The sequence below is a fragment of the Xenopus tropicalis genome, chromosome 5 (genome assembly GCF_000004195.4).
Source record: "Xenopus tropicalis strain Nigerian chromosome 5, UCB_Xtro_10.0, whole genome shotgun sequence".
Classification (NCBI taxonomy): Eukaryota; Metazoa; Chordata; class Amphibia; order Anura; family Pipidae; genus Xenopus; species Xenopus tropicalis.
In genome coordinates, this window is record NC_030681.2 from 40,712,540 (window position 1) to 40,738,642 (window position 26,103).

The window sequence follows — 26,103 nt, forward strand, 5'->3', positions numbered from 1 at the left end:
AAATCTAGTTAATAGCTACAAAGCAAAACACACATGCTTTACAGTGGCAGGAAAAAAGTGTTTGAGCTTCGGTTTAGCAACAAAAACCTCTGACCAGGAATTTACTCTAATGTGTCCCATGTACCATATATGACATGCTTTATTTTTATAACTATGGAATACAGCTAGAGTAGGCAAGAAAAATGGATTAGTAGTAACAATTCTAAAATACAGAGTTAAAGATTACCAGGGACAAACATTTACAAGGATTCCCCCAGTATATTAGGGGCAGTTGACATGAGACATCTTTCCATTTGCTGCTACTTTATGTGTAGGGAGCTGCTGGCGTCACTTTAAAGACCATCATTACATGACATAATTTCTACAAACTACCTTGTACTGGGACTTATTACGAATATGAATTTTGAATAAAATCGATTCTAGGTTGTCTCTGGTTTGCTTTTACCCATGAAATCATACATTATAATAACATTTGGCTTATAACATTTAGTAATAAAAACTACACAATAAAAATCATGTCAGAATCCATTTAATGTGTTATTGGTGAACAGAAAGGTCTTTTCAATTCTCAAACAACACAAACTATTTTTATATCACCACTTCCTCTGTCTGCCTAGCATGGCACATTTAGTAAGCTTAAAACCCCAAAAGACTTAATCTTAGTCTAGATCCCTAAAAATATGCTTATGAACCTTTCATTTTACATTATTACCAACAAATACCATAATGTGCCCACAAAATCCAAAATAAGTTGAATCTGAATACCCTGACAGACAATTATGAATCTGGTGAGAGATTACACAGTCCCTTAACTACAGAGCAATTTAGTTTTAGGCTAAGAACCCACGAAGCGGTTGTCATTGGTTCCTTATGTAACTCTTCTTCGCACTTCACTTTGCAGCTAATGGCATGAATTAGAAATGATACTAGTTATGCTACAATAGCAAAAAACAAGAACTTATTTATAAAAGCCTGTTTCATTTTAATTCAGAACTAAAAAGGGTTTCTGCTGTAGGGATGCATTGTATGAATGTCTGCAAGTATGTGGGGTTAGGTAAAGACAGTTAGAAGAGCTGGAGAGTTGCCATACTACATTTTAGCATTTGAGTCAATGAGATGTTAGAGCACCTTATTATCCTCAGTCTCTGGCTAGGCTGTGAAAAATAGGTTAGACTGTAAACACTGTTACGCTTGTAACATGGGGTTTTCTGGATAAGAAGTATTTTCGTAATTTGGATCTCCATACTTTTAGTCTGCTAAAAAAAAATAATTTAAACATTAAATAAACCCAATGGGATTGTTTTGCCTCCAATAAGCATTAATCATATCTTAGTTGGGATCAGGTACAAGGTACTGTTTTGTTATTAGAGGGAACAAGGAAATCATTTTTTCAAATTTGAATTATTTGATTAAAATGGAGTCTATGAGAGATGGCCTTCCTGTAATTCGGAGCTTTCTGTATAACGGGTTCCTGAATAACAGATCCTATACCTATACATCAATAAAGAGAATATGGGATGGGCACAAACTATACTCACATAGAAAGAATACCTTAGACAAGCACATACATTAAAGGAGAAGGAAAGGCTAATAAAGAGTTAATCTCAAGCTGCAGGCATACCTTTAGTTCTCTCAATAGTGCCCTTAAGTCTCCCCATATTTCTCCCGTTCAGATGATCAGAAGCTAAACAGGAAGAAAAAACGCTGAGCTGTGTAAAGAAAGTTCCCATAATGCCTCACTCCTGCACCGAAACCAAGTGTACATGCTCAGTTTGTAAGACTATGAGGAAGCTTCCTCCTGATTGGCTCAGATCCACATTCCTAAGGGGGGGTGGAGTGAGTTCCTAACATTCTTGAGGGAGGGGGGAACAGAAGAGGGGAGAGAGCTGCATGTCTCTAGCAGAGGAAAACAGACACAAGAAATCTTTTGACAGAAAACTCGGTGCAGCGTTTCTGTGAGTGCTTATGGCTGTATTTACATAGACCTTTTTGATAAAGCTTACCGTATATACTCGAGTATAAGCCGAGTTTTTCAGCACTGAAAATGTGCTTAAAAAGTGAACCTGGGCTTATACTCGCGCTTATACTCGCATATATACGGTAATACAACCGATGCGCACCCCTGTGGACGACCTAACGTGCGTGCTGCCGCGTCATCGCTCCTTGGATACAGGTATGCCTCATCGGCTGCATAGGCTTCTCGACAGGGCACCGATGTGATGCGCACCGGCGGCGGCATCGTACGCCGCTTCGGCGCCGCCATCTTAAGCGCCGCTTCGGCTGCAACGGCTTCTATGGGTATGAGCATCGCCAGGGCACCGGCGGCATCTTACGCTTCAAGGGGTATGTGTGTGTATACACAACAAGGGTTTGTCTGTATATTTGAGAGAGTTCCCATTTTATTAAAGATAAGATTCCAATAAAAATTGTCCCCATTGGCACTATGTTAGAGGTTGTGTTAACTTGTGTAATCTGCACCCCTTTCCATGTTATCCAGGCCACGGGCTTCAGATATGTCCTTCACTTGTGGCCAATCACAGGGCAAAGTTGACACAAAGGAAAGGAAACCATGATACCTGCACAATGGGAAGCTGGGAACAGGCTGGGTGGAACAATATAAAGCATATTATTGGCTTGCACTTAGGGTTAGCTGCGGATATATATGGATTCGCTGTGAAATGCAACCGATGCACGCGCTCCTACTCCCATGTAACTGGGGGAGTCCCAAGCCGGACTTGGATTTCTTACTATTGAGTGCTATTCTGATATATACTGGGAGCTGCTATCTTGATGCTTTCACATTGTTCTGCTAATTGGCTGCTGGGAGGGGGGTGACATCACTTCAACTTGCAGTAACAGCTGCATTTCCCTCGGCTTATACTCGAGTCAATAAGTTTTTCCAGTTTTCTTAGGTAAAATTAGGTACCTCGGCTTATATTCGGATCGGCTTATACTCGAGTATATACGGTACTTAGTTTTTACCTTTCCTTCTCCTTTAAGCACTCTGAATTCAGTTAGGTATATACAACAGTGCTATTAGAGGGGCCTGGATGTGTTCTTGAACAATCAGAATATCCAAGGCTATTGTGATACTAATATCTACAGTTAGTATTAGTGGTTGTATATATAGTTTATGTATGTGAGTGTATAGATTGGTAGGTGTGGGTTGTGTGTGCTGGGTTTACTCGGATGGGTTGAACTTGATGGACTCTGGTCTTTTTTCAACCCTATGTAACTATGTAACTATTAGGAAGGAGACCTCACCATCAGTAAAAATATATTTATTATTTAAATAAACAAGTCTTCATTTTATTACAGTAGTTAAACATGTTCTTGGTAATCAAGATTTATTGTAAAAACTCCTCAAACTGCTTATTCGTGTAGCTACATGGCTAATGTTTCTATGACAGGGGTGGGATTTACTCTGGGCATCAATAATAAGTTTCATTAAACTCTCCACGTCTCACTTTTAGCTTATTAATTGCCCATTTTAGTCAGTGGGGGGAAATTTCTTGATCAATGGCATTAAGCACAGACCACAGGCCTACAGAGGTTTCTAGAGCAGATACTTTAATTGGTTTCATAAATGTGTAAAAGTTTAGGTAAATATTAGATATTAAATTGTATTGTAGCCATGTGATGCTATGAATAAAAAAATCTTATATATGGTGATTTATCATAAAGAAAACAGGTCTCAAACAATAACACTGTACATTTAAAGAAAATGGACCTACAGATGCTTAAAATGTAAAAATTAAAACAGTTAATGGAACATAGAAAATAGAGGAAATATTATGGGAGAGTCATTTGAAGCATTCACACATATCTATGTCTAGATTTGTGGAAACTTCAATGTATGTTTATGTTTTCTAGGTTTCTCAGAGCTAAACATATCTGAGATAAGGTTCTGATCATTAATTCAGTTATATTTTCCAGTCCCAAATCTAATTAAATAAACAGGGAACCTCTCTAAGAGAGGACTATCGGGAAGAAGATAACAAGGTTACAAGTCAAAAAATGTTTGTCAAAACTTTTGCCCATAAAGAAATTGTTTACAGCAGCGCTGTCCAACTTCTATGGTGCCGAGGGCTGGAATTTGTTAAGACCATGCCCACACTAATGGTGGTAGCCTAGCAAAAGCAAAAACCCAAATACTTGGTGCTCACTGCTGGTATATCAACCATCATTCATATGTGAAAGAATTATATTATATGTCATATTAAAGGACAATTAAAGGTTAATAAAAATAAAAAATCTAAAGGCATTCTTTTAAGTACTTAATGCATATCTAAATTCCCAGATCCCGGCTTGCTTGCTGAGATATGGTGCTGGCAGGCTGAAATCTCTCTCCCCTTCCTGTAGGTGCCAGTGGCAGCCTTCCTATTCTCTGAGCATGTGTGTAACTTGATCCTGTCTCCTGTTCTGAGCTACACATGCCCACCAGCCAATCAGAAGCGGATCTGGCACAGGTGAGGGGGGGGAGGGAATGAAACACATGTGCAGTATGAAGCAAGAAGGGAAAGGAAGGGAGAATACCTTTTTAGAGATGGCTGCCTGTTCTAGAAAATGTGAAGTAAGTGTGACTGAGTAAATATTTGATTAGGTGAGCCAAAAGTGTGGCGTTTTTACTAAACAATAGGAGGACTATTGGGCAGTATGCTTTTTAAATTTTGACTTGCATTCTCCTTTAAGACACACCCTTAAATCCATATGCCTCCTCTGCTGTGGATAGCACTGCAACCCCCAACACATAATTACACACCTTAGGGACCATTTAATGGCTATTTCCAACTGCTAACAAACTCCCAGAACAAACCCCTTCCAGATTCACCTTCCACAGGCAGCATAGGGCAGACAGATTAAGGCACACACAGGCAGGGTAGGGCAGATAGATTATGGCACACACAGGCAACATAGGGAAGTCAGAGTATGGCACACACAGGCAGCATAGGGCAGACAGAGTACTGCCTGTGTGTGTCATACTTTGCCTGCCCTATGCTGCCTGTGTGTGCCATACTCTGCCTGCCCTATGCTGCCTGTGTGTGCCATACCCTGCCTGCCCTATGCTGCCTGTGTGTGCCATACTCTGCCTGCCCTATGCTGCCTGTGTGTGCCAAATGCTGTCTGCCCTATGCTGGCTGAGTCTGCCATACTCTGCTTGCCCTATGCTGCCTGATTCTGCCATACTCTGCCTGCCCTATGCTGCCTGTGTGCCATACTCTGCCTGCCCTTAGCTGCCTGTGTGTGCCATACACACAGGCAGTACGTACAGTGACACAATGCTGGCACTGCTCCTACAGTCTGAGGTGTGAAGAGGTAAACAATGTGGGTGATTAGTCTGAGCCTGAGGTGTGAACAATGCAGGGGGTGAACAATACAGGGATTAAAAGGTGTGAACAGTACAGGAGATTACATGTTTAAACAATACAGGGGAATTAAAGCCTGAATCTGAGGTGTGAACCATGCAGGGGGCCAGTTAATCTCAGTGTTGATACCATTTAAATCTTACACAAAGGTAAACCATCAAAGCAGCCAGACAGGTGGAAGGGCACACAGAGGGGGCCCGCGGGCCACCAGTTGCACAGCACTGGTTTACAGCATCTTGTGTGGAGGAACTTGACTAACCTGCCCAAATACCGGACCTAAACTCCATTGAACATATTTGAAATGAACAGTTGAATGTTTTTTTTAAATGAAATATTCAACAAGCATCTATGCATGTGGTGTTTGTGTGTCCACTTACTTTTGAACTTGCTATAGTTCCACTGCAGACTTTTCCTGTCTTATTTGATTTGCCTGCTAAATTTCTGCTTGGCGATACCTTACTGATCGAAGATGATCCCCTTGTGCCTTGATACAAAGCTCAATAATGCTCATTTTTGACATGGTGTAAAATTTCAAGATTAGGCCACCAGATCTAAGTGAACTATAGGCATGCACTATGTTTGTTTCTTTAAGAACATTAAAATATCTTATTATATTACTTAATATTTTGTAAAAGAATCTTTGGAACTCTAACATACGCGCTTTTCCATTGACACGCACATGCAGAAGATATAAATATATGACTAACCAAAACTGATATTTTTGTGATCTAAAGTGCCTAAGACTTGCACAGGATTCAGCATTGTGCAAGAGTTTTAGGCACTTGTGAAAAGATGCTGTAAAACAGGAACGCTTAAAAAAAAAAAAATGCAATTTTACAGCACTGTATAGGACATTTGTTGAATAATATAAATTTGGCCAGACGGGGACCACATTTGCAATCAATGATTGACTTTGGCTGGCCAAATCAGGAACCATACAGCTTGTTTGGCAACATCAATAAACGAGCAGATGTCAAAGGGTAAAGCCAGCATAAGTCCTCCTTTAAATCAACACAGATTTCTAGAAGTAAATGTCTTACAGAATCCATTAAAAAAATGCCACAAAAAAAACCCTTTCATTCGCTACAGTCAGCTATTGTAGCTTTTTAACAAGAATGGAGGCGGAATACTAATTACTCATTTATAATCTGGTGTTTTCCTTAATTCTGCAGAAACTGAAAGGAAAATTAGGGAAGTTATATAGGATTGTTACTTCCCATCTTCAAACCATTTATTATAATAAAATCAACTCTAATTTAAATGTAATCTTAATTAATGGTCTGCAATAATCTAATTACAGTATGTAAATAATGCAATAAAAAAAGGCAGAGGAAGATTATGCATGCAGTTATTTTGTGATAAATGGCTACATGAACATCTTAAGACACAGTTTAGAAAAAAAACAAAAAGGATAGAAAGTTTATCATTTAATGTCAGTATCTCTGAAATAAATAACTAAAATTGGATGCCAATTGGCAAATAAAGTAGGCCTATATCAACCAACCGGACTGACCTTTGCCACTGCATTTGCCTCAAAAAATCATATTCCTGTAAATTCATCTGTCTTATAATTGCCTGGCAAATGTCATCTGGTCATTAAGGCAGTTTCTGAATCTGGGCCTTTATTAGCCAATAATGTGTACAGCCAAATTGTCCAGTTGATCAGTGATCAACTCAACCTCATGATCCAACAGCAGTGTGTTTTCTGGGTTTCCGCTCATCAATACAGGTGAATCAGTATGTGAATGGCACCAAAGCTGGAGAAACCCTGTTTCTGCTATTATGTGACTTGGGTCCTATTGAAAGTACGGTATATTGAGCAGTAGAAACAATAGCTTATCTGAAAGCAGTTTAGTTGCTGGCTCCTTTTGAAAGCTCAGGATCAGGCACAATGAACGGAGATGGCGCCTACACACCAATATTACAACTAAAAAAATACATTTGTTGGTTCAAGAATACAATTTTAAATGGTAGAGTGAATTATTTGCTATGTAAACAGTGTAATTTAGATATAAAAGTACATCATAAAAATCATGACAGAATCCCTTTAAGTTTTAGCTGGTGTATGAAATGCAAGTCCCTAGGCCAGTGCTACATAATTGTTAGTAAAAATGTATATTTGCTAAATGATAGATAAATAAAGAAGACACTAGTTGGCTTTTAGTGTTGGAGTTTTGTAAGAAACTGCATGATGCATATTTATAAACTGCAAAAACTAGGCAACATGCCAGTTCTAAACTGAACAAAACCACCAGATACTGTTTGATACGGTCTAATTATTTTGTACCTGAATAATTATTGACAAAATGCCCCATGTGAATTTGAAAAAAAAATCAATACCTAAAAAACTTTACTGTGAAACAGCAATTAATCAAACTGCTGAGAATTATTATTGTTTAAAATAAATAAAGGCATTTAAAATCATTTTCCAAGAATATAAATACATCATCTCTAATTACAGCAAAGCTGAGGGAAGAATTTGCGTTCCAGCAGTCATCTTATAAAGCAAAATGTTGTTCAGGGTTATCGTAATTCTACTGTTGAGGCCTTAATATTTAAGCAAGATATATTTTATACAGAGGTCTTCATGTCAGGACCTCCATTCTGCTAGGTTTAAACAGGTCTAGTATAGTGACCAATGAAAAAATAGCATGCACTTTTAAACTGTCTGAAAGTTAGAATATTACTGGGTGCTACAGATTGCTAGACCTGATGCAAATGTAATCTTTTTGTCTCCTGCCAAACAGTTACCAAAGCTATCAGTTTCTTTAGCACATCAACACAGGATCTATGGGAAGTAGTAATTCCACAATCTAGTAGTGATTAATCTCAAGAAACTTTGAAGATTACTCTGCAAGTCCAGTTGCCTCAGACAAGATATTGTATATCATAGAAAAGTAATTACAGTATTTCTTCTGCACATAGTGCGATATCGGGTATGATTTAGAATTATAGCAAAGTCAATACCCAGGAAGAACTCTCAAGGAAACCCAGGATCTACCAAGATTTCAGTACCAAATTGAGGCATATGTTTTTCCACTTGCCATTTACATTCTTCCTGATTGGAAAAAAATTTCAGAGGGGTAGTCACACACAATAAAGGAGATTTACTGCTGGTGGCTAATCTCCTAAACTAAAAGCCTAAAAGAGTCAAATAGCATGATATTTGGCCCTGGGCCTTCCCTGATGGGATATTCTAACCTAACCTATAGATATCTGACTGATATTCTAGGTCTGAAGGGGCCCAATCAGCAGCTGTTACAAGCTGGCAAGTGAAATTAAGAAGTTCCCATTGCTAGCAGCTTCAGTAACTTAGTAATCCCTTTTAGAAGGCCTGCCCAGTTTAAGAAAATCATGACCGAATCAATTTAAAGGTTAGGTTTAAATACTACCAAGGATCACCAGTTCTTATTTTAAAAGGGCTGGCTCAAAGTAGATTTTAAAAAACATCAGGAAAAAGTGATTTTCAAGCTTTGAAATTTTGGGGATTTTTTTTCAATAAATAGTAAAACACAAATCACAATTTTAAGCAATTTTACTTAAAATTGTGGATATCTTTTACCAAAATTATTGAGAAATTGGGCCCCTAAGGTAAAAGTCATAATCCTTGCTTCCATAAATTATATGCGATAAAACGTTGAAACAGATGCAATATACTTTGCATACAAACATATTGCACATTCAAAAGATAAAAATATACAATGAATATAGGACACCATTCCTGTTACAGTCTGTATGCTTAGGAGCCCGGTAACTGCCCGGAATAACCCCTTAGATAAGCAGGAGAGCCCGGCCGACCCCGGTGTTCACCGACGCCCTTTTGGGGCCCCGGACTTTCTGCGGCGGGAGAGGCAGGGATCCTACTTACGGCCAAGGTTATTCAACGCGGTACCAAGGGTAAAGCTGAAATCGGAGTCGTGGTCAGGCAAGGGTCAGTGGCAGGCAGCAAGGATCGTGGTAGAGAGTCAGGCAAGGTCAGTGGCAGGCGGCAAGGATCGTAGTCAAAAATCAGGCAGGGAGTCAAAAACCAGAGAATCAGATATAATATAGCTTAGCAAGGCACCAGGAAATCAGGACCAGCTTGGGCAATGAAAACAAGCAAGGAACCGCTTTTTAAGTTTGAATTTGGCGCCAAGGTGACGTCAGCGCGTCCACTGACGTCATCGCGCAGCGCCGGGAGGAACTAAAGCTACTGCGCATGCGCGCGCGCGCCCTTTGCCATTGCGCGTCGGGACGCGCCAAAGAGAGGTGCGCGCAGGAGCGCGCTGTACCGGAGGAGCCCGGGGACCGGCGCGCTTGAAGGTAGGAATGCGCGCCGGTCTCCCGGTGCTCCTTACAGTACCCCCCCTCTCAGGAGCACCCACTGGGGGCTCCCAAGGTTTCCCGGGAAACTTTTTGTGGAATAGCTTTACCAATCGTGGAGCATGAGTATCCTTAGCTGCCACCCAACATCTCTCCTCAGGACCAAACCCCGTCCAGTGAATAAGATATTGAATGTTACCTCTATTCTTGCGGGAGTCTACAATCTCCTGAACCTCAAATTCTTGACGCCCATCAACCAAAACCGGAGTAGGGGAAGGAGAAGCAGAAGAAAAGGCATTACACACCACAGGCTTGAGGAGGGAGACATGGAAGGAGTTCGAAATATTCATACTGGGAGGAAGTTCGAGCTTAACACAAACAGGATTGATGACCTCCTTGACCTTGAAAGGACCAATGTAACGAGGACCTAACTTAGGACAAGGAACACGAAGCTTGATATTCTTAGAAGACAGCCAGACGGAATCTCCAACTGAGAAACAGGGGGCCGGTCTGCGGCGTTTATCTGCTGCCTTCTTTTGACGGAGAGCTGCTTTTACCAGAGCTTGATGAGCAGATGACCAAACGGACTTGAAGTCATGAACGGCAGCCTCAGCAGCGGGCACATCCACCTTGAGTACAGAAGGAGGTAGGGACAGAGGATTCCGTCCATAGACACAAGCAAACGGAGAGGAACCTAAGGCTTCATGCTGGAGATTATTATGAGCGAATTCAGCCCAAGGGAGAAGTTCGGCCCAGTTGTCATGGTTTTGTGAAATAAAACAGCGAAGAAACTGCTCGAAGACTTGGTTGGTTCTCTCAGTTTGACCATTACTCTGGGGATGATATGCAGAAGAAAAATTTAGCCCAATTCCTAACAATTTGCAAAAGGCTCGCCAAAAGCGGGAGACAAATTGAACCCCACGATCAGAAACAATAGATGACGGGAAACCATGGAGTCGGAAAATCTCCTTTATAAAGATACTTGCCAGGAGAACTGCAGACGGGAGCTTTCTTAGAGGAATGAAGTGGGCCATTTTGGAAAATCGGTCTACAACTACCAGGATGGTAGTAAACTCTGCCGATCTAGGAAGATCTACAATGAAGTCCATTGATATATCTGTCCAGGGTTGGCTTGGAACAGGCAGTGGATGAAGAAGGCCACAGGGGAGACACCGAGGAATCTTCTGCTGGGCACAGACAGAACATGCGGAAACAAACTGGTAAACATCCTTAACAAGGGAAGGCCACCAGAAGTATCTGGAAATTAGATCAAGTGTCTTTTTAACCCCTGGGTGGCCTGCAATCTTAGAGGAATGACCCCACCAGAGAATTTGAGAAATTTTAGCCTGAGGGACGAAAGTCTTACCAGGTGGGCACACAGGTGTAGCTTCAGTAGCCGGCAGAGCTAAGGATATCGGAGCCAACACTCGGTCAGGGGGAATAATAGAACAAGGGGGAACTGAAGGAGACTCTTCTGGAGACAAGGATCTGGATAGGGCATCAGCTTTGACATTCTTGGATCCAGGTCTGTAAGAAATAAAGAAGTTGAACCTCGAAAAAAATAACGCCCATCTGGCTTGTCGTGGATTCAGTCTCTTAGCGGAGGAAATATATTCAAGATTCTTGTGGTCAGTAAGAATTGTGACTGGCTGAGAAGCACCTTCTAGGAGATGACGCCATTCCTCCAAAGCTAGCTTAATGGCCAATAGTTCACGGTTGCCAATATCATAATTTCTCTCGGCGGATGATAACTTCCGGGAGAAAAAGGCACAGGGGTGAAAAGGGCCTTGGAAACCCACTCGCTGGGATAAAATAGCACCTACCCCAGTATCAGAGGCGTCAACCTCCAAAGTGAACGGCCGCGAAGTATCCGGATGGATCAGAACCGGAGCAGAGACAAAGGCCGACTTTAGAGATGCAAAGGCCTTCTGGGCCACAGGAGACCAAAGTGACTTGGAGTCCTTACGAGTGAGGGCAGTGATGGGAGCAACGACCTGGGAAAAATTTCTTATAAACCTTCTGTAGAAGTTGGCAAAGCCTAAAAAACGTTGAATGGCTTTTAGGCCTACAGGGGTAGGCCACTCAGTCACTGCAGAGACCTTGGCAGGATCCATCTCAAAACCGGAGGAAGAGACAATATACCCAAGGAAGGAAATTTTAGATTTATGGAACTCGCACTTTTCCAGTTTAGCGTAGAGATTATTTTCTCTGAGATGTTGAAGCACAGATTTGACTTGAGGAATGTGTTCCGACCATGAAGAAGAGAACACCAGGATGTCATCGAGGTAAACCACGACACAGGATTGCAGCATATCACGAAAGATGTCATTGATGAAGTCTTGGAAGACAGCAGGAGCATTGCATAGGCCGAAGGGCATGACAAGATACTCATAGTGGCCATCACGGGTATTAAATGCAGTTTTCCACTCATCCCCCTGACGGATGCGGATCAGATTGTAGGCACCTCGCAGATCAAGTTTGGAGAAAACCTTTGCGTCTTTTAATCTGTCAAAGAGTTCAGGAATTAAGGGGAGTGGATAACGGTTTTTAACAGTGATCTTGTTAAGACCCCGGTGTTCGATGCATGGTCTGAGACTCCCATCCTTCTTCTGGACGAAGAAAAAGCCAGCGCCCGCAGGAGAACTGGATTTCCTGATGAAGCCCCTGGAGAGATTCTCCTGGATATATTCCTTCATGGCCTGCGTTTCCGGGACAGATAATGGATACGTTCTGCCCCTCGGAGGCATGGTGCCAGGAATCAGTTCAACAGGGCAATCATAAGGCCTATGTGGAGGGAGAGTCTCAGCATTCTTCTTCTCGAAGACATCACGGAAGCTATCATAGCATTTAGGCAAAGGAGAAGGGTCTGGCATGACGGATGAGACATGGAGTGGCACGACGGGAGCTGGCAAACACTTAGAACGGCAGGAGGAACCCCAAGCAGTGAGATCACCGGTGGCCCAATTGATAGTAGGATTGTGTAGTCTGAGCCACGGAAGACCAAGGATAAGTGGGGTATTGGGACACTCAATAATTAGGAAGGAGATTTCTTCAGAGTGTAACCAACCCACTCGAAGTTGCAACAGTTCAGTGGAGGAAGTTAATAACCCAGGAGACACTGGGCGACCGTCAACCGCTTGAGCAGAGAGTGGCACCTGGAGAGACACAACAGGAAAGCGAGACTTCTTGACGAAGGAGGAATCAATGAAGTTTCCTGCTGCCCCGGAGTCCAGGAATGCTTTATACAGGAAAGACTCAGTGCCATAAGACAGAGTAGCAGGGACGAAAATTCTAGCAGCTTGAGCATCTGGGAGTGAAACGATTCTGCCTAGGGGAGACTCCCCACTCGAACCTAGGCGGGTGCGTTTCCCTGACGTTGTGGCTTCACGGGATAGGCTTTGACCGCAATAGAAGCAGAGTCCGGCAGATCGTCTTCGGGTTCTCTCCTCTGGAGACAAACGAGTGGCCCCCAGTTGCATGGGCTCCTCAGCCTGAAGACTTGGGGTAGATGAAGATTCTGGAAGCAGCACGGAGGAAACTGGTGATCTGCGGACCCGTGACTTCTGGGACTGCCTCTCCTTGATCCTGGAGTCAATGCGAATGACGAGAGACACCAACTGCTCAAACTGTGTGGGCAAATCTCTGGCGGCCAATTCATCCTTGATGCCTTCATTAAGACCTTGCCAGAAGGCTGCGACTAGGGCATCATTGTTCCAAGCAACCTCGGCCGCCAAGGTACGGAAGTCAATGGCGTATTCAGCAGCAGACAAGGTGCCCTGAGTTATCTTTAGAAGGCGGGTAGAGGCGTTGATCTTTCGGCCAGGGGCATCGAAGATCTCGCGAAACGTAGCAATAAAAGCCGAGGAGTTGTGGACTAAAGGGTCGTCTCGTTCCCACAGCGGTGATGCCCAGGCCAGTGCTTTACCCTGGAGCAATGCAATGATGTATGCCACCTTGGATTTCTCAGAGGGGAATCTGAGGGGAGACAGTTCAAACTGAATGAGACACTGGTTCAAGAAACCACGGCAAACCTCAGGATCCCCTGCGTAGCGCATAGGAACAGGAATCTTAGGTTCGGAGTGCGGTACCACAGCCGAGGGTGCAACAGAGACAGGAACCTGTGGAGGCGAAGCAGAACCACCTTGCGCTCCTTGGAGGGAATCCAGACAGGCGGCGAAGTGCTGGAGAGACTGGGAGAGATGGGCCTGTTGAGCCTCTTGAAATTCCAAGCGCTTGAGGAGTGCTTCCAGGACATTCTCCAGGGAACCAGTAGGGGCAGCGTGAGAGGGCTCCATGTTGGCCCAAGCTAACTGTTACAATCTGTATGCTTAGGAGCCCGGTAACTGCCCGGAATAACCCCTTAGATAAGCAGGAGAGCCCGGCCGACCCCGGTGTTCACCGACGCCCTTTTGGGGCCCCGGACTTTCTGCGGCGGGAGAGGCAGGGATCCTACTTACGGCCAAGGTTATTCAACGCGGTACCAAGGGTAAAGCTGAAATCGGAGTCGTGGTCAGGCAAGGGTCAGTGGCAGGCAGCAAGGATCGTGGTAGAGAGTCAGGCAAGGTCAGTGGCAGGCGGCAAGGATCGTAGTCAAAAATCAGGCAGGGAGTCAAAAACCAGAGAATCAGATATAATATAGCTTAGCAAGGCACCAGGAAATCAGGACCAGCTTGGGCAATGAAAACAAGCAAGGAACCGCTTTTTAAGTTTGAATTTGGCGCCAAGGTGACGTCAGCGCGTCCACTGACGTCATCGCGCAGCGCCGGGAGGAACTAAAGCTACTGCGCATGCGCGCGCGCGCCCTTTGCCATTGCGCGTCGGGACGCGCCGAAGAGAGGTGCGCGCAGGAGCGCGCTGTACCGGAGGAGCCCGTGGAACGGCGCGCTTGAAGGTAGGAATGCGCGCCGGTCTCCCGGTGCTCCTTACAATTCCATTATATTTTAAAGAGGACAGAGCATCCCATTTTATCTGATTCAAATCTATTTTGTTTCTGCATCAGTGGATTAGCTAGCTAATCCATAAAAATGAAGGGAAGAAAAATTTGCATCTCCTTTGAAGTAAATATTCAACTTAATTAAAGTCTTACATTTGAACAGTACTCTACTACACTACAGTATAATATAAAAAAAAATGACATTTTCCTTCTATTTTACTGGTCCTAGTCAAAGCAACATAAATATGAGAAATGCAACATAACAACAGAAAACTATTTCCACAAATGTCCTTACCACATCAGAACTTTAACTCAACTCATTGCTTGTAAATGCCAACACTACTATGCAACTGAATTTGGAACAATTATTGGTAAAAAAGGACAAGTGAAGAATTACTTTATCTGTTGAGTCTGTCCCAAAGGACACAGCCCCTTGCCTTTATATAGTCAAATAAGTCTTGGTGTTTTTAGGGATACTCAATACCTGAGGTTTTCCAGGTAAGGGAACTTTCCATAATTCGGATTTCCATATCTTAAGCCTAGTAAAAAATAATTTAAACATTAAATTAAGCCAGTATAACTGCTTTGACTCAAATATGGATTTATGCAGCTAAGTTACAATTAAGTACAAGCTACTGTTTTATTATTACAGAGAAAATGATCATTTTTAAAAATTATTAATCACTAAAAATGGACTCTGGGAATTTTAGGTTTTCTATCAAAATTCGACCTAATTCTTTCCTAATATGAGTTGAATTTGTGACGAGTGTATTTTTAGATTTTTTTCTTGAAATTATATTTTGCACTTTTAACATTGATAGCCTAGGGCAGGTCCAAAACATATGAAGCAGAGTACCCACGTCTAACCTCAAGCGAAAACTGGGAAGAGCTAGGACAGTAATGATGGTATGGGATACCAAAGAGTATTTCATATTTATATAGTCCCTTTTGTAATAAAAAGCACAAAGTTAGCCTAGGAGCAGTAACCCATAGCAACCAATATAGATAGGTTAGTATAGGTTTGTGTGTGTTGGATTTACTTGGAAGGGTTGAACCTGATGGACTTTTTAACCCAATGTAACTATGTAACCAATAACATGTATGATTCTACCTGCTAATTGGTTGCTATGGGTTACTGCTCCTGGGCAAACTTAGTGCCTTTTACTACATAACTCCCATATTCTCCTTCAGAATTATGCAAAGGAGCATTTTTCTTGCATTACGCTAGATTACAGCATTTTCTAAAAAATATTAACTTGAAAAGTTGGCAAATATATTTTGACACTAATTACAGTTGCAGTTCAAAGGAAAGCTTATTTTTTTTTAGGTTTTACTCAAAGTACACTGTTCACTATAAAGAAAGAATTACAGTTTTCTCTGGGAAAAAAGTTGGCAAAAGGCTGTGAATTTTTTTCACATTAGCAAATCTGACCCAGAGTCAGCTAAGAATGTACAAGTTAAGCGGTGCAGAAGTGGTTAAAAAGAAAGACTTGAAGGCAAATATTGTAATTAATCATTTGCCAGCTTTAAATATCAACATCCCACCACAAAATGCTGGTATACATGCAAATAAGATGCTTGGGATGCTGCCAGCAGGGATGTTTATGTTTAAGATCAAAGTCTTTGCACAAATTAATTGTTTTCAGTACTATCTGAAGTAATTCATTTATGAATAATGTATGCACGCAATGTTTTTTGAAGGAGCCTGCTTAAGTATTAGTTTCACTCACAAAGCAGATATCATATTAAGGTATGGGGCAAGCTTGTGTTTGTGCTTTTTTACATCTTTTTTTAACAATTTTTCTAATTTAATATCCTTAGAGAGCCATTCATTTTATAAGCGACGATCCTACAGCGTAGGGGCAAATTAAATATACATAAACTAAAAGTATAAATTAAAGTTATGCTTCTTAAATTAATAATCTTTAAAAATCTCTGATAGAGGACCTAATAGTGGTAATTCTATGAATTTTGTTTCCAGGTACTTGTAGCAGCAATAAAAATACCTTGGGGCCCATTCATTAAAACTCGATGACCACGATTGCGAAAAATTTGTATTTTTTTCTATGACCATGATAATATCGGTAAGATTACATGACTTTTCGCGTTTTGCACAAAAAAATCTTATTTTTTCCAATGACTACGAACATTTTGAAATTCATTTAAGCTTTGGTATCGTGACTATCTTTTGGCCAGGTAGGAGCTGCAGAGTGCCATTAAGTCCCATGGAAGGCTTCCAAAATCATGCATTGAAGTTTCAAAGTCAGAAAGGTTTTTGCACCATTTACGATCGTTCGGATACAAAAATTTCATAACTTTCAGATTGCTTGCATTACATGTAAGCACTTGTGAGCAGGTCCCTCTCTCTATTGTCTCCTAATAATATGCAGTTGTAAGGGTGCATCATTTTCTGGTGAAATGTTTGCCTGTATTAATCTTTTATTACTCCTATTTACAGAGTTGTCAACCTGGGAGATGATTGAGGGACACTGTGGCATATTTCCGTAAGTGCGCAGTTGAGAATTTCTGCCAAACACAGGAATAACGTCACGCAAGTGCACGCCCCCGGAAGTGTGTGTGCTCTATTGTGTGTTCAAGCAAAATATAGACTTCATTTGCACTATATACATTATTTTAATCTTATTTTCTTCAGCTTTGGAATTCACAATTGCAGCAAGCAGGCAGGTGCCATTTGTGGACACTGTTACTAAGGCAAGCTTTGCATCCTGCAAAAACCTTGTTTCTGTGCCAGTATGGGGGGACATGATACCCATGTCCATGCATTGGTTGCAAAAATTAGATGGTGAAGAGGGAGGGGGAATGTGGGGAGAGCAGTGACATCTAAGAAATTCTGAATTGGAAGTGAAAGTAACTGACTGCAGTTAATAATTGACTGACAGCCGGGATGTTAAAATGCTTTTATAATGGGTATGGATTTGTAAATAAAAAATTAGTTTGGGATCCATGTTTAATTTGAAAAGGAATTTTTATTATACAGCTTTTTATGCCTGGGTGACAGGTCCACTTTAAGATGACATCACTGCGCACGCACACATGCTATGGGGTGGCGGGAGACCGGGTAGGTGAGGCCCCAATATCAGATAAGTTCAAAAAAAATATGGGGGGGGGGTGACAACTATATTAATAATTACATGCACTGTGGGTTGTCAGCAGGGCCAGAAATAGTATTTGAAATGCAAGGTGCATACTTTGAGTGTATCGATTGCAAGAGCATCTGGTGGTGTCCATTTGGACCCCTCAAAATACAAAAAGAAAACAAAAGTGTCAGGGGAAAGTGAACAACTATTGAGGCTAGGCCCACATAGATAACTAGGCCATTAGTTTAGTCAGGGCCAAATCTGTTGTACGTTGTGGACAGGAGAGGTGAAACCCATCAGTGTCACCAGTTGGAAGCTTACAGTGATTGTCAGAAATCTTTTTTGTGTGCCCAGGCTTCAGGGGCTCATTTATCACTTGTCAATAACTGTTACTGAGTGTTAGAGATAGTTTCTGCTCTGCTAAACGTTACAGATCCTAAAGTATTTTCTTTCACTATGTGAATTATACCCCATGAGATTTACACTGAGGAATGATTCCCATGGGTGCTAGTGCTCAGTGCTGCTGCTGAGCTACGTGAGCACTAAAACCCCCAGTGCCAATTTGTCAAAAACCTCCTGTCAGGAAAGATAATACATTTCAAAAGGATAGAACTGCTATGAATGCTTCTGGAGTTTTATGTTAAATAAATCTGCTTGACAGTGTTTCTGAGACTAGCAAACTTGGGACTGCAGTCTCTCATCTGACACCAGCCTTGAAGTGTGTGTGTCGGTGCTAGTCATGTAGCTTGCGCAGTATTAAATCTCTTTAGGAAAAAACTTTTCGAAGTTACTGAAGGTGCCACACTGTGGTTAATGCACTTGGCATATCAACTGTTACCCAACCCCCAGCATAGAATGGCAGGCTTAAAGTGTTGAGACATAATGGTTCACATATTAATATACTTTTTTAAAATTATCTGCACAGATGACTAATGCCTCACTTTTGCTGGTCCTAATTGATGTATTTCTGTGTTTTGTATTAAATATATATATGTAGCCGGAATTCTGTCATAATTTTTATGGCACAGTTTTTATTTGTAAATTACACGTGCACATTGCAAATAATTCACTCTACCATTTGAAATTTTATTCTTGAACCAATAAATGTATTGGTTGATTCTGAGCTTTCAGAAAAAGTCAGCACTTAACAATAGAACTATTTTGAGATAACCTATTGTTTCTCCTACTCAGTGTAACTGGAGGTGTCATGGCCGGACTTGGGTGTTTTACTATTAAGTGCTATTCTCATATCTACCACTAGGTAGGACATGGGAGCATTTTTGGCAAAGTGGGTTTTAGGGAGCTGATTTCTTGTTAACTGTCTGTTGTTCTGCTGATTGGCTGCTAGTTGGGGGAGGGAGGGGGTGACATTGCTCCAGCTTGCAATGCAACAGTAAAGATAGACTGGTCACATGGCTGTGGGCACCTGGGAAAGTAAGAAGATGTCTTGCCCTGTGTCAAATTTAAAAATTGAATTTTAAAAAAAAATCTGTTTGCTCTTTTGGATTCAATGCAGGATTCTGCTGGATGAGCAATATTAACTGATGCATTTTATAAATGAAAGATGATGCATTTCCTGTGAAAGAATCCCTTTAAAATAAGAATTACATTATTACATGAAATTCAGTAACATGACACAAACAACATGAAAAACACCTTTTATAGGATATATTATACAGGCTATTCATGGCTTGTGTCTTTTTATATGTTATTACCTTTCTGAAAAAGCTAAAGCAAGCATATGTAACTGTAGCTGGTAATCTGGATAGTCTACCACAAAGAAGGAGGAATGACATTTTCTTTATAGCTCAACAGACTAAAGCAGTATATCTCTCTTGTGGAAACAGAAAAGCATACTTAACTGTATGACATTGCTGATTTTGTTGCAAAGTAGAAAACTGCATATAACAAATCAATTTGTCAGCCACCCTTAACTGCTATGTACATATAAAAGTATGAGCCCACACTGGTCTTGGAAAAAGCTGAAAGTTGCAACATCCCTGTGAAACACACTCACTATTGGCAAAATGAAAGACTGCTGAAGAAAAAAAAGAGTGTGGGTGAAAAGAAATCACTTTCACCATGTTCAAAACCTTACATGTTTTGTTACTTTATCATTAGAAATAGTCTGCCAGGGTAGCATTTTTTTTGCTTTCTCGCTAGCTTTGTGCACTCAGCAAAAAAATGTTGAGAAAGAGGGTCTCCTAACTACACCGAATGCATACTGTTGCATATCGCCAATATAAAAAAAAATTGCTATGCCCTACAAAGTATATGGGGTGAATTCATTAAAGAGACTTACACTGTGAGCAAAAAGCAGAGCTGAAATTCACAGTGCCTTTCAATCTGTCTTCAAGAAGCAGCAAGAATAACAAAATTCATAGCTGACAATGCCTGTGTTTTTCCCTATGGACAAACCAAAGACAATATATTGCCCACAGAAAGATGATGATCAGGGTAAGAGAAGTTTTGTAGTGATGTGTGCGGCATTAATAGAAACAGGTAAGACCCAAGATTGATACGAAGGACAAGCCAGAACTCATCAAAAATAACCCTCCTAATTACAAGCTCAATAAAATGTTCTTTGCCCTTCAGAAAGTCACCCAGAGCTGCCTCAGTTTGGTATTATGTATGATATGGAGCTTAAAAGTTATCTAGTACCATGGAAAATTCTCTGCCTTGCTGTTCACAGCTTCTGAATGGCCTCGCTCAACACTATTCTACCACCATAAACTTGATATATGAAATTAATGGAAATGGAAAGTCACCACTATATCAAATCTGCAATCACAAAAGTGAAATTGTTGGAAGGAAGGGGGGGGGGGTAAAAAAACAACTTACCTCAATTACTCTGCAGTCAAAATCTTCATAGGTTTCTGATGAGAAAAGGAAAAACATATTTTACATATTTATAAAGCAGTGCCAAACATGCCATAGTGATTGTATTCATTAAAATGAAGTTTGCATAAAAAGACTGAGATTGCTTGCAGATATGTTCTCCTAGGTATATTATTTCTTCCTATTTTGATGTTATTTTCTGCTGCAAACTGCTTCATTGACTTGGCAGAGAAGGAAAAGCAAAGGGCAAACTATTAAGGAACAACATTACAATCATCCATGCGGTTATACACTGTGTAGCTGATATTTAAATAGGATGCACCCTAAAGTATTTTTAATTTAAACACCTTAATGTTATTATTTGTAAATTACCATTCCCTTTCTCTATATGAATCGCAGCAGTACAGATGCCTTTCCACACCAAAGTGTCAAAAATTCTGAAAATTGCCTAAAAATGTTACAATCTGCTGCATTTATCTCACACGATTTCTTACATACAAAGGTAAATCACCCCAAGTAAACAAATACATTTTCGATTTTATTTTAATTAGAAAACTTCACGAATTTGAATTTTGCCTCCTTAGGCAAGATAGATATATTTCAATACACAGTTTCAGTCTAGCTAAAGAGCATATTTTAGGCAAAAGTGAAGATTTTTTTGTCTGACCTTTCCATCGAAAGACACTGCTAAAACAACTCAGTGGTATAGGATCCAAGGGAAAAGATTCTGACTGATTATTTTCTTATTATTTTAGACAGATGGAAGGAAAGTACATCAGCAAACGAAGCCGGTGACTGCCTAAAGGTCTTCTTTATCCCCTATGATTTATCCCAAAACATAAAATTATTGAAAGTCCAAAAGTGAAAGTCCAAAGTTCATTAGAAATAGGTAAAAAAAGATTTTACTCACAAGACACTTCTTTATATACAAAGGTTAAGAACACACTGAGCAATAAAACACGGCACTTGACGCCCAAGTGCGATTATACACAGCAAGAGAACATTTCTCTGCACTGCAGTGCCTGCAAGACCGCAGAGAAAGGAAATATACAGCTACAGATGCAAGCTTGGGTCAAAACTAATATAGTACTTGTCTACACTGGCAATTACAATGCCTGACAAGCCACAATAATGTAACTGCAGCTCCAAAAAGGACTGTGATTTCACATTTAGACATGATGGGTCGGCATTGACACAAAGGACCTGACTGCTAACCTCCCAGGAGAAGCCCTTTGTGACTGGTTGCTGAAATGAGAATTGGAATGACTAGATTTCTTGATGAAAGCCTGCCCTTGACTCTTCATGGTTTTCAGGGCAAATGAAACAGAGCTAAGAGTTATGTGTAAAACTAACATGCAGACTAATTTTGCTGGAACACAAGCCCAAAGCCAACTACTGTATAGTTACACTGCATGTACTGTTACTTTTAATAATCTACAATATGTTACAAAATACAAGAAATTAGGAGAAGCAGCTTTGCCATATATTAAGCCACAGGCTGACCTGTGCAGTAAACTGAGTTTCGGTGGGACAAACCCTTTCACCGAAACTCAGTTTACTGCACTGGTCAGCCTGTGGCTTAATATATGGCAAAGCTGCTGCTCCTAATTTCTTGTATTTTGGTATATGGCGATGTCCAGTGAGGCATCCAGGAAACCCAGCCACCACTGAAGTGCAAATAAAAAAAACTGCATGTGAGAACTATATATACAAATAGCCAGTGCCAGGAACAAAGGGTTTGTGCCATCTGAAAAGCTGATAAGTAATATTAGTCAAAGTACATTTTTGATCAACAGTTTTTTGATCAACAGGTAATACCATAGGGCTGCAAGAATTTTGCCAAGTCCACATCTGCATTGCAGATAGGGATGATATCTCACCCTGGACACATAGCCATTAAGGAATCTCAGTAGCCTGACAGGACTGCAGTTCCCATCTTCCAAGGCATAACATCAGCAAGTGTTGGAGGTCATCTGCTGCCCTTTCTGTCTTCTATGTAATCATTCTTTTGGACTGTAGCCAAGGCTACAGATCAGGTCTGTGCAAGCTATGTTTGAACTTGAATTGCATTTAATCAGATAACTAAATCTACGGAAGATAAATCAAATTTCACAGGAATTTGCTCTTGTGTGGCAGTTTTGTGATTTTTACTTTTTAGTGCTAAAATTGTGTATTTTACTAATTACTGGAAAACACATTTTTTTGTAATTTCTGAAGTTTAAAAACACTAAACCAAAACACTAAAATATACCATCTAAAAGCTGGCAAGGTCACATAGAAGTAAATAGGCATTGTCCTAGGCCAATTGTTTCCTCTCAAGGCAACTTCCGCGATTTCACTGAAATCGTGCCGCGGCGTATGCCATCCCACCAGCAATTTACATTTTCACTGATGTCGCAGGCAACTAATCTCCCCGTCTGCCAGAGCCCTAATTTGTGGTTATAAAGGTTTGTAAGCACACGGAAATTCTTACTAAAACAAGGATTTTTAGGTTTTTGGATTTGGATTCTTCTCTGTGTTTTTGGTTGGTGCTTATTGTATTCAGATTTTTTAATACATTCGTGCTTTTTTTAAAGTAAGATTAGTCATGGTAGAAAAAAACTCATAAAAATTACAAAATTACACAAATTCTGCAACAGCAATCTTGCTGAGAGTAAAATATAACAGTCAATAAGCTTTCAGTTACCCATAAGCACATCAAATAGTGATTCAGCATTCACTCAAAGACCAGAAGAAGTGAGTTAGTTGGGAGATATTTTGAGAGGAAAAGAAAAATGAATAGGAGGGAACAAAATATAAAAGAGGGAAAAAAAGAATTCTGCAAACGTGTATGGAATTAGGGGATCAAAATAAAGGAGAGATCAAATTAAAAGGGAGCAGAAAAATGGACTGGTATTATAAGAAGAGGAGACATGCAAGACATGCTTCAAGGCCAGTCCAAATACTACCCCCTTGAAGTAATAGCTCTGCCTCCTTGATATGCCACCAGTATTTTTGATACAACATTTTCTACAGAGCTAAGGGTGTCTGAATATAAAATGTTTGAAAACCTCTGCTTTAGACATCTAAAGTTAAAGATTACAGTCATTGCGACGCCTTTTCCTATGTAAAGTTTGCATCACAAAATGGTTATAAAAAATATATAACTTACCTCCATTAGGCCCTGGATCTGGGACTCCAATGCTAACACCACCCCAACTGTTCCCAGTCCAGCCTCTCTCTCGTTTGATTCTCATTTTCCTCTTTTTGTCCCATTCGTCTCGTTGCTTTATGATTTCTGCTTGCATTTCCTCCTGCTGTGCCTGATCCCTCTTTGCAATGGTCTGTACTGAGCCACTCTTTACAATAGGTGCATTCAACCCAGGCCATAGATATCCAGATCTCCCTGTAACAAATTAAAAAAAAAACTGTAAAGCTGCTGGCTTTGCAATTTCTTTACCGTCTAACATTCTGTAACAAAAGAACCAAAATATACATTTTTGCCTAATAAATTAAACAAAATTCTAAGCAACTTTGCAATATACATTCATTACAAATTTGTAATGGTTTTTGAGTTATTTGTATATATGATTGCTATTAAAAGCAGTATTTGTCTGTCCTTTTCTATTCTCTGCCCTGGTGGCTGACTTTTGAAACAATGTAACACAAGGCAGCAGATTGACAGACTCTTCTTGCCTTGCACCATTGTTTAAGTAACAACCATGATTCCGGCAAATGCTGCTTTCAACGCCAATTACATTTGCAAATAACTTTTAAAGCACTAAAAATTTTTAATAAATTATTATCATTGGAAAAGGTGCTTAGTATTATATTTTCTTTTATTAGGCAAAAAATTATTTTTGGGGTTGACATGTCCTTTAAAAAGGCTGCTTAAATATTTGTAAAAAGTACTTGCAACTCCTCCTCTTAAATATTTGTAAAAAATACTTATAACACTGTACAGTACCTTCTCCAAGGATCTGTCCGCGGTTGAGATCTTTCTTAAGCTTTTTCTTTGTTCTTTTGCCTCTTCCCTTCCGTGCACCTGTCCCACTTTCTGCCAAAACTCCTCTCCATAGTTCATTTGCAGTCACTGCAACAAGAGAAAAGTAAGACTTTAAATTCACGGGGCACTGAGCACAGCAGAGAACAAGATGCAAAGGTATATTTTAGTTCATAGAATAAAATGAAGCCTCCACAGGATACAACGATAAAGTATCCCTGGCTACCTTTCCTGTATTTGAATATCTGTACATTTATAATTTTTAAAAAAAAGTAGCATTTGTTTTTTCAAATAAAGCATAGCTTAGTATTAACCAGGGACTTCTCTACTCCCCAACCCAATATATAGCCAGTAACTGCTTTTATCTCATAATGGTATTACATATGGGAGCATCTACACAGACTTACAACCAAAGCAGTTTAAATATTCAAAGCAGAGGGGTTTTTCTTAGTATTTTTAACAGTAGTTTCTTTTAATGTTCACTCCATCATGTCTCCAAATATCTATATATATATAGAAAAAGGCTGAGGCACACACTTATAGGGATAACAACCTGGGTGCAAATCAGATAAACAATGTAAATACGTAAAAAATGCTGATGCACACCAGCACTCCTGGTGTGCATCAGCATTTTTTACATATATATATATATATATATATAGATAATCATCTGTGGCCAGCACACCCTTCAATGTTTCATCAAAAAATTTTTTATTGTAGATATAGTTAAAACCAACGTTTCGGTCCTTATTAGGGCCTTTCTCAAGGATAAAAAACAATAGTGCATCACATCACATCTAAATACCAGTGTACCCTAGCATGTGAAAATAGGTGCCCAATCACCATTCTCTGACCATTATGTAATGGTCAGAGACCATTATGTAATGGATTGATATATATATATAAATATTCAAAGATAAGGCAATGTCCCAAGGAAAGTGTTAGTCGCCCGTGATCTCTGCTATAGCAGGTAAATAATAAGCATAGTAAAAAATAAGTAGAAATTTACTAAGATTATAAAACCTACAATCTAAGCGTGTCTATACCAGTTAATCTGGAATTTATGGCAATGCAAACACCTTAAATTCATAGGAAAATAATTGTCTTCCCTTTGTAGCCCTGTAACACTGCCAAAACTGTTATGACACTTGTTTCTCGGGGTAGTGTTGTCCTTTCCCTGGGTTGGGTAAAGGGATTGGCAGCTATTGGCATAAATTTTACAGGGGTACCTCAAAAAAGGTCAAATGCATATCCTAAGATGTGTGTAGCACACATCACTTGTTGCAAAGGGACAGTATACTGGGATTAATGTGCCTGTGGCATACTATGCTGGGGACAGCCCAATTAACCAGTCTGGGTGGAGGGTTAGGAAAGTGTTAGTTCAACATTTGTAGCCTTGTTTCATAAAGCTTTTCTGCTCGGCAGCTGTGTATGCCTGCTTTTAGGCTGATGCCACACGTGGCGTTTTTACGCTGCGTATTTTCTCAGCCTAAAAACGCTGCACAAGCCACACAGCCCCCCACTATGGTGTTTTTCAGCCTAGTACTGGTGACGTAGCAAATCCCGTTTCCCATGGTGCTAATA

General features: G+C 40.4%; 1 protein-coding gene across 2 annotated transcripts in view; it reads right to left on the bottom strand.

The window, feature by feature from the left end:
• The window catches only part of mrps5 (mitochondrial ribosomal protein S5), a 65,897-nt gene that overhangs the window by 24,746 nt on the left and 15,048 nt on the right, over nucleotides 1-26,103 (bottom strand). For both annotated transcript variants that reach the window (XM_018094243.2, XM_031902288.1), the window contains exons 3-5: nucleotides 24,484-24,609; nucleotides 23,689-23,922; nucleotides 20,541-20,575 (exon numbers count right to left, since the gene is read on the bottom strand). In XM_018094243.2, the coding sequence (XP_017949732.1) occupies nucleotides 20,541-20,575; nucleotides 23,689-23,922; nucleotides 24,484-24,609 (395 nt within the window). The remainder of the gene's footprint in view (nucleotides 1-20,540; nucleotides 20,576-23,688; nucleotides 23,923-24,483; nucleotides 24,610-26,103) is intronic.